Here is a 21,655-nt window from a genome sequence, read left to right as displayed (position 1 = left end):
CAAGCTAAGTTATGTCAGGGGGGAAGGGAGCCTTCTGCCAAGGACGGGGTGCCCAGCCTGTGGCAAGCCTGGGAGAATCAGAGGAAGGGGAAGACGTGGTCACTGTCCACCTGGAGTTTGAGCTGTAATGGAGGAGACACAGCCAACTCCATCAAAGTGAGCAGAAATCTGACCAACAGGAATTCAAAGACATAGACGCAAAGCAAGTGTTTCAGCACACAGGGAAGATCCCCTACTTGCCCCTCAAAGAAGCCAGAGGACATGGGCTGCTCTGTAAATCTTCTTCTTGTTCCTCAGATTCTGCTATACAGAATGCAGACAATGCTGCCAAAGCAGATGAGGCCTGTGCCCCTGATGTGGGTAAGTCTTTTGAGTATAAGACTTCCTTGGGGGAATACTTCACCAGCAGTTTTGTTTCCTTGTGATTGTGCACCCTGGAGAAAATCTTGTCCTTCTGTAGCCCTCAAAGCCTCCATCTCTGGGCCTCTGCCTCTGGAATGTGCTGGGATTTGGAGGCTAGTGGAAATCCTCATACTTCACTTGCCCTGCAACAGGGCAGGGCAGGACTTCTCGTGAGATGTTTGCCTCTGACCAACCTGCCTGCCCAGAGAGGGGAGCCTTCTCAGGAGATAGTGTGTGCTCACATGCATGTGTGTTTGTGTGTGTGTGTGTGCATGTAAGCATGTTTCCATGTGTGTGTGTTTGTATGTGTGTGAAAAGAGGTGGCTTTATGGCTGAAGCATAGATGACTCTCCCAGTAGATAGCTGGAGAAGGGTAGGGCAACAGGAAATGAGAGTTCTCTGGTTAACATCCAACAACAGATACATATACCAGTTTGAATAAATGGGGAGGAGGAGTAAGGGGAAGCCAGCTAAAATTATTCGGAAGCTCTACTATTTGCCAGCCACCTAGTTATTGCATATTTCATTGAACCTTCACAATCCCACCATTTTACACATGAAAAAATTATGGCTTTAAGAGAAAAACTGCTGGTGTGACCTAGTAGAGGCAGAGATTCAATCCAAAATTGTTCAATCTAGAAATTGCTATCTTTCCTACACCAAGAGAGGAAGCAGTTGTCTCTCTTTAGCTGCCTTTTGCTTTGCCTCCATATAAAGGCACCAGTTTGGTTAGTTCCTGATGGAATTGCCAAGACTACACTCTAGTGGGGCTGCTGCTGTAGTGCCTGGCTAACTGTAGACCCATTCCTGGGCCATGTCTGATATAGAGTCTTCCCTGGCACATTTATCATTAGGAAGCTGCTCCTTGTGCCATTGATAGGCCCAAGCCCAAAGCCAAAAACTCCTAGGAAAACTGAAAAGAACAAAGGCTACCTCCATGGCCCCTGTTCTAAGGTTCAGTACAAATCTTCTGGACATTATTTAGTGGGTTAGGTGGTAGAGCATATTGGTTAGGAGTTGGCACTTAACAGCCAGACTGCCTGGGTTTCACTCCCAGCTCTGCCACTACCTATCTCTATTACCTTGGGCATATTTGAATAATATCTCTGTGCCTCAGTTCACTTATCTGTAAAATGGAATAGTAATAATATCACAGGGTTGGTGCAAAGTTAAGTAAGTGATATGTGTAGTATGCTCAGAATAGTGGTTGGCAGATAGTAAATGCTCAATCAATATTAGCAAGTATTATTCAGACCACCTTCAAGAAATAAATTCTATTCTTAGCTTGATGTGGTCTTCTGAGATCTCTGTCAGGTCCTTTCTGCCCCCTCAGTCTCCAGGTATGTAAATTAAGATACCTGCTGTCACGGAAGGACTCTCATGGACTCTCCCAAGTTGTTCCTGAAGCTTCATATACAAAGAGTTAGACCTTATTTCCTGTGCATTGTCATTATCTGAAAAAGATTTTAGGTACACAGAGATGAATTCCAACTGGAGGAATTCAACTGATCACAATGATTAATCATGATTTAAGTACTACATACTGCCAAAGACACATGTTTTAGTATTTTTTAATATATATATATATATATTACAGAATAAATAAAAGACATGATACAAACGAAGAAGGAAAACTATATGTTACAGGGACCTGGAAAAAGAGAGTTGCTTCAAATAGACACTAGATGTAGTTCTAAACCTTTGCCAGTCACAGCAAAAAAAGGCAAGTAGAAGGAGTATCAAGTCAGAAACATTAAACTAAAGGACTGTAGTACTGATTTCCTAGGGCTGCTATAACAAATTACCACAAGATTTGTTGCTTAAAATAATAGAAATTTATTCTCTTGTAATTCTGGGAGCCAGAAATCTGAAATCAAGTGTTGGCAGGGTTGGTTTCTTCTGGAGTGTCTAAGGGAGAATCCATTCCATGCCCCTCTCCTAGCTTCTGATAGCTTCTGGCAATTTTTAGTGTTCCCTAACTTTTAACTGCATAACTCCAATCTCTGTCTCCAGCTGCATATGTCTGTCTCCTATGTGTATCTGTATCACTAATCTCTCTCTCCTTTCTCTTACTGTATATAGAGTTGCCATATTTAGAGCCCGCCCTAAATCCAGGATGGTATAGGATGATCCCATCTCAAGGCCCTTAACTTAATTACATCTGAAAAGGCCCTATTTCTAAATAAGGTCGCATTCACAGATACCAGGAGTTAAGACTTAGACATATCTTTTGGGGAACACTGTCCAATCTGCAAATGATGAGAACCAAAATTCACTGTGGATGGAAAGCAGAGCGTGGTTGAAAACGTAGAGTTAGCTCTGAACTGTAGTTCCTCAAATTCTGGCTGTTCGTGGAGCTCCAGGAAACAAGGATTAAGAGCAGTACTGCCTTCCTGATGCCTTTAGGGATAGCAACAGGGCAAGTCTCTACATGACAGTGAGCTTACCCACCCCCTGCCCAGCAGTCCCACCCAGCCATGCCAAGTCCATGGCCCAGTGGTTTCATAAATGGATTTAAGGCATAACTGTGTAATATTATCGAGGGGGATCATCCTGAAATAAATCATTCTCATGGTAGACAGGAAAGGATGAAACTAAAAGCTTTGACATTTTCAACTCTCATCAAACAATGAAAAGAGTCTGGCTCCCATATTCTTTACCCAGTTACTTAGTTCAAGAATCTGGAACTTTAAAAGAACCTTGGAAAAATTACAATTCATTCCCTGAGGTTCCAAATTGTCTTGGAAGGGTTTTCTTAATGATTGAAGTTTCAGAGTTTCCAAGGAAGTATTTATTGGGGATTGCTGTCATTACATGGTATTTAAGAAAAGGTCATCAATGATGATAATGAAAGTCGGTTGACTAATATGACACCATGCTTATCCACAATATCTAGAAAGTTCTGGGTGTAAGAGAGAAAATTCCAGAGGTCTCCTTCTGAAGAAGGAATTTCCTTGTCTATGAAGAATATCAGTGCCCTGTGTTCAAATCATGGAAGGACAGTTATCTGACTGCCTTAGGAACTCTGGAGAGGCCTAGCAGTCACCTGGCACAGGGAGGTGTGTAGCATCTTTTCTTCTTCTTTTGTGACCTGTGATTTTTTTTTTTAATAGGAAAATGAGAAAAAATATAATTCTTATTTTTAAAACTAAAAATATGATTCCAAGTCTAGTGAAAATGAATGTAAATATAAGAATTGTGCAACTTATTGTTTTTTATATTTAACCAAATTAGCAATTTTCTTGTCATAAACCATATAAACAGTTTCAAAAAAAAATTCTTCATAGGTAGAGACACAGTGGACAAGCAATACTGTTTCATGCTAAAAAAATGTGTCAGCAATTCAGAAGTTTTAAATGGTTATAAACAATGACTTCAAGTTTTAATATTATCAGCAACATCCACTTTGATTTATGAACACTATGATGAACAAATGAGCTTTTAGTAAGCACTATGGGCTAGGTCCTGTGCTGATGTGTTTGTGTACATTTTCTCCATTTATTTTCATTAAAACTGCGCTGTAAGGCACAGTTGCCAACTTGATTCATTTGGGAACTCTCTTTCCCAGAATACCCTTCCTTGTGTTGTTCCTAGTCAGAGCTGGGCGAAAGAGGTACTTGCTTGAGATTTGGAAGGCAGCAGCTTTTTACTCTTAGATGGTTGTCAGTTCAAGTTAGCTATTGTCAGAGACAGGAATGGATGATACAGAGGTGCCAGCAGGTCTCAGCTTGTTTTGGCTGTCCATTCTCTGTCCTGCTCATCTGCCCCACTGCTAGCCATGCTGGCCAACATGCAGTAGCTTGATTCTCAAAGACTATATAACTATATAGCTTCCATAATGTGACCATATGACTGTAAAAACCCTGTGGCTGACGTTTACCTTATCCAGAGTATGGACAGAAGAGTAAAAAAAATAAGCACGTATTGCCTGTGATTTAAAGAGAAAATTCCTTTTCTTGCCAGGCCATCTTCCACAGATATCTTAATCAAATGCACCACTTCACCCAAATCAAGATTGTAGGGCCAGGATGGTACCACAGAGTTGGGCCTTTGCCAGCAAGTCAGAGCCAAGACTTGGAATCACCTTAGAGCAGACCATCTGTTGACTTTCCCAACCTTTTCCTGTTGCCCAAGCAGGAGGCCTTTGGAAGAACTAGATTGTCATTCAGTATAGCCTATTTATGACCTATCAGATCAGTTGGCAAGCTCAGATCTAGCACAGTCCACTTTGAGTCATTCATTCACAGAGCAGGTGGGTATATGATTGTGTCCATGAGCACAGCAGAGGGGGCTTTCACTGAGTCCAGACATCAGAGCTGATCAATCTGTCATTGTCAAGAGGTCAGTTCAAAAAAGGTTGAATTCATCCTGAATGCCTAGGACTAAATGGGATAAGCAATGAGAACTTTAGTCTCCCAGCTTTTAGTGTCATGCGCTGGTGAGAAATTTCAGCAACTGAGGACACTGGAATCTCAAGGAAAGTCCCTCAATTTTTTTTCCCTTAGTTTTTCCAACTATAAAAGTAATACTTGCATTGTAGAAATTTTGAAGAGTACAAAAGTAGCACAAAGAAACAACAAAAGCCCCATAACCCCATCAATGCAATTACTGTTAACAGTTTTGCATATGTCCTTGCAAGTTTCTTTTCTATAATTTTTTTTTCAAATTTGGACATTTCTCAGCCATTATTTCTTTGCACTTTTTCTATTCCAGACTCTTTCTTTTCTCCTTCAGATATTCCGATTACATGTTTAATTGACTGCTTGAAGTTGTCCCACAAGTTCATTGGCATTCTGTGTTTTCCATGTATATTTCATTTTGGCTAGTTTCTATTGCTATGCTTCTTGTTCACTAATCTTTTCTTTCGTAACGTCTAATCTTAATCCCATCTAGGGCAATTTTCATTTCACATATCATCTCTGGATGTTTGATGTTATTTTTTTATCTTTCATATCTCTGTTTAATATTTCAATCCTCCTTCTAGCTTTTTGAACATATGGAACACAGTCATAATAATGATTAATGTTTTTGTCTATTTTCTATCTTCTGTGTCATTTCTGGGTCCATTTCAATTGATTTTTCTCCTTATTATTGGTCACTTTTTCTGACTTCTTTACATACCCAGTAACTGCTGATTGGATATCAGAAACTGTGAATTTTATGTTGATGAATACTATTTCTGTATTCCTATAAATATATTTACATTATATATAAATTTATAAATAATAAATAAATTATAAATATGAATTACAAATTTATATTCTTATAAATTTTCTTGAGCTTTGTTCTGGGACATAATTAAGTTAGTTGGAAATAGTTTGATCCCTTTAGGTCTTGTTTTGGTAGGCAGGACCAGAGATGCAATTATTCTAGGATTAATTTAGTCCCACTACTGAGGGAAAATCTTCTGAGCACTCTACCATATGAGTCAAGAATTGTAAGGTTTTTCCACTCTGGTTGGTTGGAAATAGACACTATTTCACGTCCTGTGTGTATTCAGGTACTGTTCCCTTTAACCCTGGTTCTGTCCACAACTTTGGGTAATTTCCCCCAAAGTATGATCATTACTCAGTAGAACACAGGAAGGGAACTCTGTGCTGATTATTCAAAAAGGCCTTCTACAGATCCCTTTCTGTGTAGCTTCCTCCTCTCCAATACTCTGCTTTGCAAACTCGAGCTACTCCCGGTACACCGAGCTCCATCTCCTCAACTCAGAATGACTGCTATGCCCCTGCCTGGGCTTCCCATCCTGTGCGAAAGTCTAGAAACTCTTGCCAACCTGTAAAATGTGGCAATTGCAGGCATCATCTCATTTGTTTCCCATCTCTCAAGGATCACAGTTTGGTGCTACATGACATTCAATGTCTTGTGAACAATTGTTCCGTATTTTTGGCCAGTTTTTCATTTGCTTCAGATAGGAGGAAAAGTCTGTTACCTTCTGTTCCCTTCTAGTCAAAGCAGAAGTCATTGTAATGGTGCTTTCATGGGCGAATAATCTGAGTATAGAGCAGCAATAAGGTGTGGTATAATGGGCCACCCAGTACAAAGGATTCTTATTGTGTCTTCTATATCACTAATTTGTTTTTCCTTAACTTTTCCTCCAGTTGGGATTTTAATATTTCTGTTGCATATGCAGTTTCATTGCAATCTTTCCCTATCTCACCAGCCCTGTTTTTATCTCATCCTATTGTATTTTCATCTCAACTTGCCTCCTGAGGCTTTTGGCTCTTGTTTAATAGAGGTTATATCTTCTTGCAACCTCCTGAAGGCCTTATTCCATGCGGAAATTATGTTTAAAGATCCATTCCTTGGAGCCTTCAAGATTAAAATTCCTTTCCTTGTTCTGCAGCTCTCTATTATATGCCCCATCTTAGTCTTTCAAAGGGCCCTTCCCAACACACAGAATGCATCAGTAGCCTCTGGTCTCTCCTGCACCATCTGGACGATGGTTATCTCCTCAGATCCACAGCCCAAACCCCAGCACCTGGCATGGTTGTACCTAGCACAGCTCTGCTGGCCTGAGAGGGAATGTTTATGCCCACTACTTGGCTCTTTAGTTTGTTAAATAAAGAATGTTTGCTTAACGTTACTTTACCCAGCAGGCGTTGCATTCAAGACTGACCCTAACTCTGCCTATGCCTCTGCACTCTATTGTGGTTGCAATACCTAAATTAGATTATCCACTGTCAGTCTTCCTTTAATTCTTGGCTAGTTGTTTTCTGTGACTTGCATGCTCCTGCTGGATCTCCAAAGATCACTTCTGGTAGGTGTAGAGGTGAAGAGGCTGGGAGAAGAAAGACAACACTCAAAGTGCCTCAAAAATAAAGAATTCACACAGTAAAGTATAGGTGCCCACTTTTTTTGTTTATTATAGACCTTATGATTCTGAATCAGGGGATAAGCAGTGTGGAAAGGAGCATTTTTCTCCCTTTCTGAGGGAACACTTCAAAGGAAAAATGTACTCTATTCTTATGGCCTGATAAGCCGCTCTCTGCATATTTAAATTCCAATTGATTAGAGTTGTAATTTATTAAAATTCTTCCTAGTTTCTGGAGATTAATTGATTGTCAATCCAGTTTTCTTGAATATTTATCTTTGTACTTATCATCAAAAGTATTTGCAAAGAAAGTTGTAAGAGGGTATGTCATAAACTATTTTGCTCTTTTACCATTTTGATATCTCAGCTAAAGTTACTTCTACAAGTGGGGTGTGTTCCAAAAACAGGTTAAATGACATTTACAGGTGACAGTTGGTATTGTTAAGAATCACCGTCATTATTTCCAAAAGTTCACAGAGTATAGATGAATTTCTTACAGAGATATAATTCTTAAAATGGTCAGAATGTGGCCCAATCAGGAAGAATGAACTGTACAAATCAGATTTCTAGGGTCACTGATTTGATCATCTGTGTGTAGCCAAAGCTTTTGAAGTTACTAGTATAAAATTCTTGAGTCAGACTTGAAGAAAATGGGTAACAAAGGAGGTTGCATGTTTACTATTCAGCAGGTGACCCTGAGTGTTCCCTTTTGCCTATCACAGGATCAAAGACCATGGAGAAGCAAGCACCGAGTAAAGTCCGAGCGGCTGGGACCCCACTAAGAGCTCCTGCTGCTCAGTCTCCAGGCTCAGTGTCCCCCCTAGTGTACCTGAAGGACGTTGTCTGTTACCTGTCCCTGCTGGAGTCGGGGAGACCTCAGGATAAACTAGAGTGTAAGTGCACGCCCTGTCGGGAGGCTTCAACTTTTTCCTTCAGGAAGATTTGGTTTCCTGTCCATCGTTCCTCAGCGCACTGTACACTGATCTGAGATTGTGGGTGTTGTCCTGCTTCCTCGGGGGAGATGGCCCAGTTCTGTCGCCAGCAATGGCATGGCTAACATTTCCAAGAATCCACCCTGAGACACTAACCAGCTGTGCCCAGAATGGGAGGGGAGCCTGAGACCTTCACCTTGACACCAGGACTGGGAAGTTTCTCTATAAGGGCTCAAGACTCCCATAGCTTTGCCAGCACTACTTCCCAAAAGCCGCCATTCAGAAAGCTGCTGTCTTTCACTTAGATTTTCCAACATAAGATGTTTGCCATCTGTGAATAGTTAGTGCTACTCTGAGCCCAAACAACTCTTTAAATATGAGACATTAGTCTTTCTTAACATCTAATCAATCTCTCTCTTGTTAAAGTTTATTCCCATTTGTCTACCCCATCTTCACTCCAGGCCTCTAGGGAAAGAGGAATAGTTACTTAATTTAGGGAGTTGATCCTTGTTTCATGGGGTTTCTAAAACGGGTTTAAAAAACATATCTTCAAGGGAAGAGTATCAGCTGGTGACAGAAAGCAAGGTCCAAAGTGACTAGAACAGACAGCAGTCTTGTTGTAGATGACTCACCCAGGGATGCTTTAGCTGACCTCTGTGAGCCTACAGACAAATTCTCTGAAAGGAGATTTAACAGGATAAAGTATATTTAACAGTTTAACTTGTTAAGCAAGATATGCTGTCTTTGCTTCTCTTGGAAACTTAAGTAGACATTAAAGAAAAAAAACATTCACATTATAACAAAAGTCAAAATTCCAGTTGATAATAAAATTAACCAACAATATAAACATTAGCAAGAAAAGCCTGTCAAAGGTTAACTCTTGCCAAAATGAAAATGAAACCATTTACTCATTAGTTAAGTTGAGGTATTAACATTTACAATCCTTAGTGCTAATTTGGTGGCACATGTAGCATATATCTGTTTCTTCTGGTTAATGTTAAAAGTAAAATGTCAAGTTAATTCTAACATTTAGCCAGCATTTGAGTTTTAGGCATTCTATTTGTTAATAACCATCGGAGAGAATGTTGCCGATTCTTCCTATTAGTGGCTCACAAACTAATCCTGTAATGGGAATAAAAATAAGCAATGTTTTTTTCCTTTTATAATGGAAATTATAAAATATGTACAAATATCAAGAGAATAGCATTTTGAACTCCAGTGAGCCCATCACCCAGCTTCAGCAACTATCAACTCATGATCAATCTTATTTTATTTATATATATAACCCCTACCCATTCTCTCTGGCCCAGATTATTTTGAAACAAATTCCAGACACCATATAATTTCCTTTGTGAATATTTCAGTACATATCTCTAAAATATACACACTCTTTTTATGTATATTTTCACAATACCATTATCACATCTTTAAAAGAATGATTCCTTACTATTATCTAGTGATCAGTCAGCATTCATATTTTCCCAATTACTTTACATATTTTTTAATTGGTTGTTTGACTCTATATCCAAGTAAGACCATACATTGCCATTGGTTATTAAGTCTCTTCACTCTCTTTTAAATCTATTGGTTACTCCTCCATCTTTTGCTTATTTCTTTTCTTGTAATTTTTTTGTTGTAAAAATGCGGTCATTTGTTCTGCAGAGTTTTTGTTTTGGGTTTGCTTTTTATTGAGCCAATCAATTCAAAACCCTCTGATTTTAACAATTGAAAATAAGATTTTCTCTGTAATAACTAAACATGTGTATTTTTGGAAATAACCACCTGAAATCCTACCAATTACCAATGCAATAATGAAAATCATAGCTTTCATCAACAAACATCTTAACAATGCTAAGCACTTCACATGCATTTATCTCCTTTTAACCTCACAACAACCTTAGAAAGATGACATCATTAGTCACATGTTACATGAAAGAAAACAGAAGTCAGAAAGCTTAAATGACCTGCCCATGGCCACACCACTGAAAAACAGGAGGCTAGCCCAGGCCTTTCAAGTTCTGCTCTGTATGCAGGGTGGGACAGAAGGGAACTCAGGGTTGGAGTTGCCTAGTCCCAGGGTCCTGGAGCAATGCTAGTGGGCAAGGTCTGTCCTGCTTTACATCATTCACCCTGAGTCAGAAGCATGGTTGAGTGCCTCTGACCCAGATATTCTGAGAAGTCACAAAGAATTTGAAGATATGACTCTACTTTTAAAGAGCTTATACTCCAGCCAGGGATATACCATTGAACAAGCACAAGGTACTAGAAATGTCAAAATATCTAGAAGAAATGAAGATGCTAAGGCAGCCTAACAGGACTAGTGTGACTCTGTGGTAATGTGCTGAGCACCCAGGGTAGTTCTATCAGAGAAGGATAAGTCAAGGGGACACCAGAGAGAAATTAAGCATGATGATAGGTTTTAAAAGATGGGAGGAAAATGAAAAAGCGTGTATCTCTGTTTCCACCCTGCTTATTTATGAGACCACAGACATGATCTCTACCTTTTCATTGAACAAAATGCAAGTTTCCAGATCCCATTAATGAATCTTTACTCCTTTGCTCAGGTTTTTTTCCATGACCTTCCTTATCCTGCATCACCTCCCTGCAGCTGGAACATGACACAGGGTGTTTCTGAATAACATTAACATATTAGAAAAAGAGATATAAAACCTCCTAGAATAGTAAATACCCCATAGCATTGTTGAGGATTAAATCAGTAATAATGAGAAAATGCTTAGAGCAGTATCTTATACATATTAAATGCTATGTATAAATGTTTGTTAATTAAAGAAAATATAAATTAAAAATCTCTATTGAGTGCTTTCTACATTCCAAGCACTGTAAACATGGCATATCATTTACCTATCAATCTCATAACAACCCTATGAGAGAGACAGTATTGTGCTCTCCATTTTACAGATGAAGAAACGGAGTCTGAAGAGGTTAAATGACTTGCTTGACGCCACAGAGGTGGTAAGCATCAGGGACATGATTCAAGGATTTTAAAAAGCCATATCCACCCAACTCCACAACCTTCACACTTTCTGTATACAGTAGAAACAGCAGCCCATCTATAATTCTGGTGTGCTGTCCCATCATCAGCTGGGCATTTGCTTTTAAGTTGTGTTCTAGTGATGCTGAGAGTTGTGCATGCTCTACAGGAATCCCACTTGTGACCTGGATTAACCTGACACAGAATTATTGCTTAGACAGTCCTGGGGCCAGGTGATTTTGTTCTACTCTTTCTTCCCACCTTCTCTGTGAGAAAGTGAGACCAATACCTGGAGGGTGGGTAAGCTGGCTGCAACATTCTTCACCCCAGTAATAGCCAAAACTGATCTAAGTGCCTGGAACATCAAAACCTCAGCTAGTCCCTGGTTCCTGGAGGATACCTCAAGCCTCACCTCTATTTTTTTTTTTTTTTGCAGTCATGTTTCGACTCTATGACTCAGATGAGAATGGGCTCCTGGACCAAACAGTAAGTTCTCTTCATACATAGGTCCTCTCTGTGCCTAAGAAAGACTGGGGCAAATAGAGGAAGAGTCTAAAAACTCTTGGTTCCATCTTTATAGGAATAGCAGTGCTCCAATAAAGGCTGAGGAATCTGAGTAGAATCTTCCCCCTAACTTCTACTTTGAAAGAGTGAGCTTTCAAGAGATCAACTCCAGTGTGCCTTTTCATTCCAGAAGCCCAGGATCACACACTCTCAGAGAATGGAAATATTTTGGTATCTCATATAGTTTAATTTCCTAAGAAGCTTAGAAATTACTCTGCAGTTTCCTGCTGGGGCTCAGGGACAGAGGGGAGACAGACAGCAGAATCAGCAAGACCAAGGCAAATGGTAAAGAGAAAGGAGAATTGCTGCAGATGTGTTTGGGCATCACCCTTGTCTTCCTCTCATACCCCAGAGCACTAGCTCTAGTAGTCTGGCTCTGTCTGATCTGAGCATATGATCCCTTCCTGATGTGCCTGGGAAAGTCTTGAGACATACTTCCCCTTCCCAGGAGTAGGCGGGGATAGGTCAGAGTTAATGGAGTAAAAAAAAGGATGGAAAAGGAAATAGGCAGAGAAAGAAGGCAAATAGACAAACAGACTCTGTCCTTGTGAATGGCAGTGTTAGAAATGAGGTTCACTGAAAGAAGAACTCTGAGGTTGAGGTGGGTACAGCTGAGTCAGAAAGAAGAAAGGAAGGAAGGAAAGTAAAAAGGAAGGAAGGAAAAAAGAAGAAAAAGTGGGAATATGCCCACTTATCCCAAGGTCCTCTAAAGTTTAAGGTCCCTCTGTGGAATCCTTACAACAACAATGCAATGCAGTGGTTTGGACTGTGCTAGGAAAAAAACAGAGAATCAGGAGCAAGCGTTGATCAACTCATTTATTGAATATCTACCATTTGTCAAGCACTATTCTAAACTTGATACGAGAGAAGCCAAATGGCAAAATTCCATGCCCTTGTAGTATATGTAACTGCCTCTCAAGTGTTCAGGGAAGATCACAAGTGTGTATATGCATGTGTGTGTTGAGCATGTCAACACTCACATTTGTAACACATTCAGAGAAACAGAAAAATAATGATAAAGCAAACACAGTAAAAGGTCAATAGGTGAATCTCAGAAAGGGTGTATGAATGGCCTTTGTACTATGTTATTTTGGCAACTCTTCTGAAAGTTCAAAATTATTTCCAAATGAAACTTTTTTTTTATTCCATACCCTCATGAATCTTTCATTCTAGTGCAAGCATAGGCACTAAATAACATAGAACATGTAAAATACATGTTAGGTAGAGGTGTGTGCTGAGGAAGAAAACAAAGAAAGGAAAGGAAAGGTTGAAGGGTAACCAAGGAAGGTCTCCCTGAGGACATGTGGAGTTCTGAGGCTTGAGGAAGGTGAGGGAGTGAGTCATGGGAACATCTAGAGGTAAAGCCTTCCAGGCAGAGGAAACAGCAGGCACAAAATTCCTGAGGGGTGTTGTGCAACTGGAACAGAATGAGGAAACAGATGAGATCAGAGTGAGTAATGGAACGTGATCAAAGAAATAACGGTGGCGAGGAGGAGGGAGGAGTTTGCAAAGCACATCAGCCATTCTTGGTAATTGAAAGGATTTGTCTTTTACTCTGGAGAAGAGGGAATTTACTGGGGGTTAGAGCAAAGGAGTGACACAACTGACTTATGCTGTCAGGATAGCTCTAGCAGCTGTGTTGAAAACAGACTATGGGGGCAAGCAGAAATACCAGTTAAGAGACCATAAAAATAATCAAGCCAAGATATGATGGCAGCCTGCACAGGGCAGAAGGATTGAGGTGTAAGAAGTGGTTTAATTTTGATTATATTTTGAAGGTAATGTGTGGACTGAAGCAAGGCTCAAAAGAGTTGCCTAATTCAACTTCCCACCCCAAATCCCTAGTAAATGGACTTCTAGCCTGATTTTGAACATTCCCAGTGATAAGGTTTTCAGTCACTACCTGAAGACAGACTTTCCACTGCTACAGATGACTATTAAAAAGTGCTTCCTTCCTGCATACAAGGCACCTCTAGTCTTCCAGGGAAAGTTTTCAACACAAAACCTGCTTCTGCACTTCCCTCTACAACCCCCAACCCAGCAGGGAAGACAAAGCAGGCCAACCTTCAATTCTTTCCTTCCTTCCATCCCTCTCCATAATTCTGCCCTCTATAAATGGCCAGCCCAAGTCAAATACTGATTATGTAATATAGGCCATCAAATCTTTGAAGGTGTGGTCACATGTCCCCTAAATTTTTCTCCAAGCTAAAATTTACCAATGCCTACACTATTTCTCATAAGGCATGGTATAAATATCCACTCTGAACAATGCACTGACAAACAATCCAGTTTGTCAATGCATTTCTTAAGCTATGGAACCAAACTGAGCCCACTACTCCATGGCTCTTTAAGTGTCCAAATGTGTCTAGGGTAGACATCTGGAGAACTAGTTGTTTCTGACATCTACCCATTCTGCTTCTATTTACATAGCCCAAAGACTGAGTCTAATTCTCAGTTCCAGAATGACTTTGTTTTCTCAATGAATTTTTAACGCAACCAAATTTGCCAGCTCTTTTTCCATTGGAACTTCCACCAAGCCCATTTCCTACATTTCTGCCCATCTCCTTACTCTCATCTACTGGACCAGTCTGCAGTTTTATAATAGACAATTTTTTTATTTGAATGAAATGTGTTTTTTTTTAAATCTCTATTAGGTTTCACCTTGCCTGTTTTGACCCGACATTTTACTTGATGGATGCAACACTTTTGAACCTTGCTTCAGTTCACCAATATGTTACCAAAGCAATCTTATCATAAACACCTTTGATGGTGCTTTAGGGATCCAAACTTTGAAATCAAATGCCTCCTCAGTCTAGGTATACGTCAGTGGATCTTTTAGCACATTGATTCATTAGCACTCAGCAATTCTTTGGGGTTTTAAATGAAGCTTAGCTTTGATATCAGAATGCCCATGCCTCAGGCAAACATACTCCTCATGAATTTCCTGCTCACAGAGTCATGGACCATGGTACCAAGTGAACAGAGGATATGTCAAAAGGAGTCTAAATCACAGTTCCTGCACTAGGACTGATACAGTAGCCATCCATCCTACTGAAAATGGTTCCTTCTGGGTATAAATGCATCCCAAGTTGCTACAGCTATGGGATGAGGAGTGATAATAAGGAGGAGGAGAGGCTTGCCCTTGTTTGTAACTATTTCTGGGAGTTACGACCACATTAAAGGAGAAAACAGTCCTTCTTTGTGTGTTCTCCAAGTCAAGAGAAAGGAAGGTAAGTCCATGAAGAGGTTGGTGTTCAGAGAGTTTTCTGCATATTTCTGGCTTTTCTATGCTCTGTGCTTCCTCTGAGCATCTACTGTCCACTGAGTTTGGTGGTCAAGGCAGAAGAAAAAGGAGCAGGAACAAACAGGGAGCCAACTTCTTGTAAAATGCCCCAATTATTCTTATTCGCTGCTCTACCCATTTTCCCACTGGGTTTGGTTTTGGGTCTTGCTCTTATAAACATATCTTCAGTTGGTTCCTCCCCTGTTGTTTTCCAGGAGATGGATTGCATTGTCAACCAAATGCTGCACATTGCCCAGTACCTGGAATGGGATCCCACAGAGCTAAGACCTGTGAGTTTTCATAAGCATGACATGACTTCTTAGTGAGCTTCAGGATGAGGTTGGGGCATTCTCAGGACTTGGGTGCAAGTGTTTACTGGTTTTCCCAAACTCATCCTTTTACAGTCGCTTCTCTGGGGTCTGCACCTTGACTTTCCACTTCTCTAAAAGGAAAAACTGTAGGCAGCAGGAAACAGTATGGCGGTATTGGAATAATGTCTCCTAACCATTTCACCAGAGCTAAATTTTTATAATAGAAGTTTATAAATCAAAGAAGTTAGAGCTGGAGTGAACTTTAGGGATTTTGCTTAATCAACAGATAATATCAATGATAATAATTATATTTTGTAATTATTATTACCTGTGTCAGGTATTATGAGAAACTTTGTATACACTTTCTTTATAGTCCTGCAAATATAACATTAATATTTCCATTTTATAGATGAGAAAACCAGAACCAAGAGTTGAAGTGACTTGTTCAAGGCTGCAGTCAGGTTGGGACAGAGCCAGGCCTAGAACCCTGGTCTGCTCCCTCACTGCTCTTCTCACTCAGAATAAGGACGGAAAGGGGTAAAACCACAAAACATATAATGCAGGATGAAATAGAAAGCATGGGACAGAAGGGAAGCAGAAAAGTTGAGGATGAAAATGGACAACGGTTGCTCTTTGAATTCCACAGATATTGAAGGAGATGTTGCAAGGAATGGACTATGACCAGGATGGCTTTGTGTCTCTAAAGGAGTGGGTCCATGGAGGGATGACCACCATCCCATTGCTGGTCCTCCTAGGAATGGATGACTCTGTAAGTCAGTACACTTAAGTCTGAAGACCTCTTATCTTTCAAGGAATGTTAGGCTCCATGCAGAAGTTTATATCTGCAATGGCCTTCATTCCTGCCCCAGGCTTCCCAGTAGACACTGTACACTCCAGGCCAGCCCAGAAGTCCTCTCATTCTCATTCCTTTTTCTGCCTCTTAGTGCCTAAAATATGTTAGTTCATTCAACATTTATTAATGTATTTCAGACATTTACTAAATTATTATTGAACAAAAGATACTGTTCTGTGTACTCTGAGGAAACAGAGATATAGTATTTGCCCTCAAAAAACTTATACTCAACCGGGCAAAGGGCACAAAACTTCAAGGAATTCCCTCTTCCCTACAGATATGGTTTTAAAATGCTAAGAGAGTTGAGGAAAAAAGGAGGGAGGGAGGGTTAGAGAGAAGAAAGGAGAAAGGGAAGGTAGAAAGAAAGAAGAAATTCTTATCTTTTGGAGAGGAGACTTATTTAATAATCTAAACAACCAGATAAGGTAGGCATTTTAATTCCCAAATTATACAGATAGAACTGAGTCTTTGAGCCTGAGGAGCAAAAGAAGGGGTCATAATTTGTGCCCAACTCTAAAGATCCTGCACTTTTTGACATCCTACACTTAGAATAAAGACAAATTGGAAGGAAATTTAGAGGATGTTTAACCTGATACTGATGGATGCCTGGGATTTTGATATCCCATTCCTGAGTGTAAAGATGAGGTGATAAGAACCTAGGAGGATTTTGAAGTGGCTCTCAAAGATGGGAAAGATTTGGCTGGTAGAAGATGGTAGAAGAGAGAGTTTGTGTAACTAGGAGAAGATCTTGATCAGAGACCCAATGAAAGAAAATTCAGGGTATTAGGGAAATCTCCCAATTTGATCAGAACAGGAAATATGTGTAGAGGCTTAAGGTAGAATCAGCGATTATATATAGCTAGTATCTGACTTAGTCAGTTACTACATTTTCTGCTTACCAAGTGAACTAACTTCCATACATGAGGCAGGGAAGAATAGAACTAAAAGCCCAAATGATGGCATTAATCACTGGCCAGGACAGCCACACAGGTGGTGTGACAGTGCAATCTCTTTGAGATTTCTGGAGTATCGTAGAGAGGAACAGAACAGGAAGGACAGCTGTAATGGCTCCATCTGACAGTTCTGCAGGTTCTGCAGAACCTGAGCTTTCACTTCCAACTCTGAAGTCCAGTTCTTTCCAAGTGCTGAGTAGAGTTTGAAGAACCAGGATCCACAGAATTTCCTTCTTATTACTTAGAACCCTAGGATGTCAAAGCTGGAAAAGACCGCTATGATCCTCTGGTCCATCTCCTTCATGTTATCAGTTGAGGCCCAGAGAGGTAAAGGGACTTGGCCAGGTAACTATTAACAGCTAGTTAATATCACAGGCCACCTCCCATACTCAGTGACATCAGACTTCTCAATCAGCGATTCCTTATGAAGAACCTACTATGCACCACGTAGGTTGGGACCTGAGAGCAAAAAGAGAAATAAGATATTTCTGCTATCAGTACTTATACAGAATTATATTTGGATCAAAGATGGAAATTCTGCTTGGGTAACTTTCCAACATTCCTGTTTTTTCTCAGAAGCATAGGAATAAAGATGATACATTTTATTCATAAGGACCCAATTTCTGCTTTCTCTGCTGAGGTCCAAAGTGCTATCAGCTTTTATGTGGAGAGGACCCACTGTTCTATGTCTATAGTGGGACAGACAGACTATTTCTTCAACACTTTCCCTGGGGGCTCCTTCTGGTACTAAGTGAGCTTTGCAGAAAGCTATAATTCACATTAGGAAAGAGGCAAATACAATGCAAATGAGAATTTAGTTTTTATTAATCAAATTTTTGTTCATTTATTTTTGTATACTAAATTGTCAATTTTTACATTAATGCTTGGGGTTCTAGAAAAAGCAGTCCTCAATGTCTTAAAAGTCCTATTGCTTTTTGGCCTCTTCAAAATTCACGTTAGGTCCGAGGTTCTCTGCATTCAATACGCAAGAAACAATCTTATCTCCTAGTGAAGTTCTAGCAATGACATATAACCGAGGGTGCACGAGGAAAGAGGTTATGCCCACAATTTGCAGCCTCCAGTGTGCAGAACCTGGAGGAAAAACGAAAAGCCACATGATGGTGCTACAACCCAAGCAGAAATGTTACTTTATCCCAAGCCAGGGTGCATTTGCTTCTGAGACCGTATCTATGCAACGAGTAGCTGTGAAAGGGGGAGTCAGTTAACTGGTTCACTTTGCTAACGAAAGGATTTTCCAGCTAAAATGACAGTTCTCTGGGCCATATGAAAAAACAGATCTACTGAAGATTTCTGTAGTTTTGCTACAGTCCAACACAGTCCATAAATGCAAACCCTGGTATGTGGAGGTAGGGAGTTGGCAGAGCAGAGCCAGCAAGGGACTCCAGATTGACAACTGGCTCAGCCTTTTATTATCTTGGGCCTTTTATGTAACTAATTATATAACTCCTCTGCATCTCCACTTCTTCATTTCTAGAATAGAAGTAAATCTACTTCCTTACATGCAAGAAAACACTCCAGTTATTTTTGTGTTTCTTGGTGGCTGGCACCCAGCAGGAACCTAATAAGTTTTAATTGACAAAGTGTCAGGCACTGGGCTAACAGCTTACTTACATCATTTCACTTAATTCTTACAAAAATCCCTTAAGGTTGATGTTAGTCAAATGAATGAATTGATCTTTTGATGAAAGCTATCAATTAGTAAATCCAGTTACTAGAGGGAGAGCATTAGATAAAATGACTTTAATCCCACGTGGGAAGGAGCAAGCTTTTGAGGTGGTAAGAAGGAAAGAACTGAAACGACCCAAAGAAGGATACCAGCATTGGGAAAAGAACATGAACTGCTGTAGAGACCATAAGCTGAAAAGTCTGGGTGCAATAGGCCTGGCTACCGTGGCCAGCCCAAATATAGAGGTGCCCAGAAGTAAGAATTGAGTTTGAAGTCCAGCACATTGGACTCTATGTACTGTCAGCCCTCACTATCTTACTGCAGTAGTTTTCCTGCCCTTAGGACCAGCCTGAGAGTGTTACTCTTGTGTTCAAGGCTACGAGGAAGGGTCAAGGTCAGCATGTGTGGGGAGGGATGTGCCAGCAGCCACAACCTCAACAAGCTGAGCTCCCAGAGCTGGAAGTTGGGAGATCTGGTGTTCCAGGGAAGGCACGTGGTGGTCTGGGGTTTGCTGATCTAGTGGGCAAGGATGTACTGAGTTCTGAGCCAGAGCAAGAGGAAATGGTTTGGCCTTCTCTCTGTCTCTGTCTTTTTAGTATTTTTCCTTTGTACAGAAAGTTGGTAAAAAAAAAAAAAAAAAAAAAAAAAGTGCGTTATTTTTACTAAACTATTTTTTCTTCATTATAGTTAGCAAATACAGAAGCAAGTAGAGATTAGAGAGTAAAATATAGACTCAGTGCTGCCAGCTGTAACTATTCTGTGTTAATAGTTTGTCAAAATTTCTTCCCATCGAAGATCTTATTATATAAATCTTAGATCATAAATATCATCAGATTTGAATTCTGCTTTTTTCATTTTTGCCTTGTATCGTGAAGATATTTCCATGCTATTAGAAGGTCTTATAAATATCTTATTGATTTCTACCTAATAGTAAATCATATTGATATACCACTATTACTGTTTTGGAAATTTTGAGGCCTTTAGTTTATTTTTAGCTTTTTTATTATTTTGAATAATGCTGGGTTAAAGATCTGACAGCATAAAAATGCTAATCTACTTTTTAAAAATTATTTATTTAGGATAATTGGAAATGAAACTAAGAAGATAAATTTGTAAAGCAAGTAGTATAAACATTTAAAATATCTTAGACTAGGGAGATTGGTAGGTAGGTAGGAAAGAAGGAAAGAAGGAGAAAGGAAAGAAAAAGTTTGCTCTGCTTTATACTTCCAGTAACAGTACAAGAGAGAGCTCATGTGATCATCTCCTCTCTCCCCCCTGCCCCCCACCTCCCATTCAGGTATTCATAGTGTTTAATATTGGCTAATTTTAGAAACATATACACACACAAATTTTGTTTTAGTTTGTATTTCTTTAAGGGAGTCCTTAAAACAGTACAATAAGTGAATGTCTTGTCTTCCAAATATAAGAAGAGAGTCATACTTAGAAGAAAGGAGAATAGACAGGAGCTGACCCCTGGCTTCCTCAGGCTTGGGGCTGCCTGCCCAAGGGCTCACCCATTTGCTCCCCCTGCAGGCCTCCAAAGGGGATGGGAGACACGCCTGGAGCATGAAGCACTTCAAGAAACCAACCTACTGCAACTTTTGCCACATCATGCTGATGGGTGTTCGGAAGCAAGGCCTGTGCTGTGTTTGTGAGTAAAGGTCTTTCAAATCCTTTTCCCCAGGAGCTCTCTTACCCTGCACATCACTGAGCCATTCAAGAGGAAATCATAGCATTTCTCTTACTAGCTTGAGGAACATCCCATAATACTCCAATGCAGAGAAAAAAGCAAGACCTGCATGTCCAAGTCAACTGACAAGTCAAGTCCTATTGTTGAGGCCTCTCATGGGAAAACAACCCTAGGAAAAAGCTATTGAGGTCCACATGCAATGAAAAAGTATCTCATAGTAATTTTAGTTGGGTTTTCCTAGAGAGTATTTATTTTGAGTGCAGTCAGAGGAGTCTGTTTGGTTTTTTTAATTAATAAGCAACATAAAACTATATTCTGTAACTACAATGGAAACTAAAATTAAAGATTTATTTCACTTTATAATCCATGTAGGAAAGTCACAGAAGAAAGAGAAAATTAAAAAAAAAAAAAAAAAAAAAAAAACCCAAGTTGGAGATAGGCAAAGAAGGAGAGAAGGGAGCTGGTCAAAAGAACAGGGAGGATAGAAAAAAGGAGGGGAAAGAGAAAGAAGGCATGATACAGGAAAGACGGTGGATGCGGGACTCAGGGAGAGAGAGGGGAGCGAGGCCACAGTAGGAAGGTTGGCAGGGCCAGGGTGTGCCGGTGTGCAGAGTCCTGCCAAGTGCTTGAAACAGACCACAAACCACTCAGTCCAAACCTGTCAGACAGGGGGGAGCTGCTGCTTAAGAAAGGGCCCCTCAGGGTGGTCCAGGCAACCAAAGCGTTTCCTCTAATATGCACATGTGAGGTAGGTAGCAAGCAACCTTGGCCACAAAATCCTTCTTGGCACAGCTCGGCCCAGTGTCCACAAAAAGCACCATCAGCACCTAAAGAAGGATGTGCCAGTCTTTCCAGCATCCATTGAGATCCAGCTCCCTCCAATTATCAATAGAGCCACTCTCATTTCCACCATGCTCTAGGCCTGTGGGTCTCTGCTGTTTCTTATTGGTAAATAGCAGTTGTCATCATACTAGTAGTAATAATAGTAATAATTTATGGACTAGCTACTCTGACCCAAACAGACGGTACTTTATAAAAATTATTTCATTTAGACCTTCAAAAGCCCTACAAAGAAAGGCAGTTTTATCCCTGTCTTTTAGGAAATCCTGAATTTCAAAGAGGTGAGACTATTTACCCAAGGTCTGATGGGTGGTTATAAATGGCAGAACCA

General features: G+C 40.2%; 1 protein-coding gene across 4 annotated transcripts in view; it reads left to right on the top strand.

Moving 5' to 3' along the window:
- The window catches only part of DGKG (diacylglycerol kinase gamma), a 206,791-nt gene that overhangs the window by 59,102 nt on the left and 126,034 nt on the right, over positions 1–21,655 (top strand). For all 4 annotated transcript variants that reach the window (XM_077117823.1, XM_077117820.1, XM_077117821.1 and 1 more), the window contains 6 exons: positions 298–360; positions 7,942–8,112; positions 11,580–11,629; positions 15,206–15,280; positions 15,948–16,070; positions 20,328–20,445. In XM_077117823.1, coding sequence (XP_076973938.1) covers positions 298–360; positions 7,942–8,112; positions 11,580–11,629; positions 15,206–15,280; positions 15,948–16,070; positions 20,328–20,445 — 600 coding nt within the window. The remainder of the gene's footprint in view (positions 1–297; positions 361–7,941; positions 8,113–11,579; positions 11,630–15,205; positions 15,281–15,947; positions 16,071–20,327; positions 20,446–21,655) is intronic.

This window comes from Tamandua tetradactyla, chromosome 10 (assembly GCF_023851605.1).
Source record: "Tamandua tetradactyla isolate mTamTet1 chromosome 10, mTamTet1.pri, whole genome shotgun sequence".
Classification (NCBI taxonomy): Eukaryota; Metazoa; Chordata; class Mammalia; order Pilosa; family Myrmecophagidae; genus Tamandua; species Tamandua tetradactyla.
The sequence above is the reverse complement of the archived record's forward strand: the minus strand, read 5'-3'. Positions and strand labels throughout refer to the sequence as shown.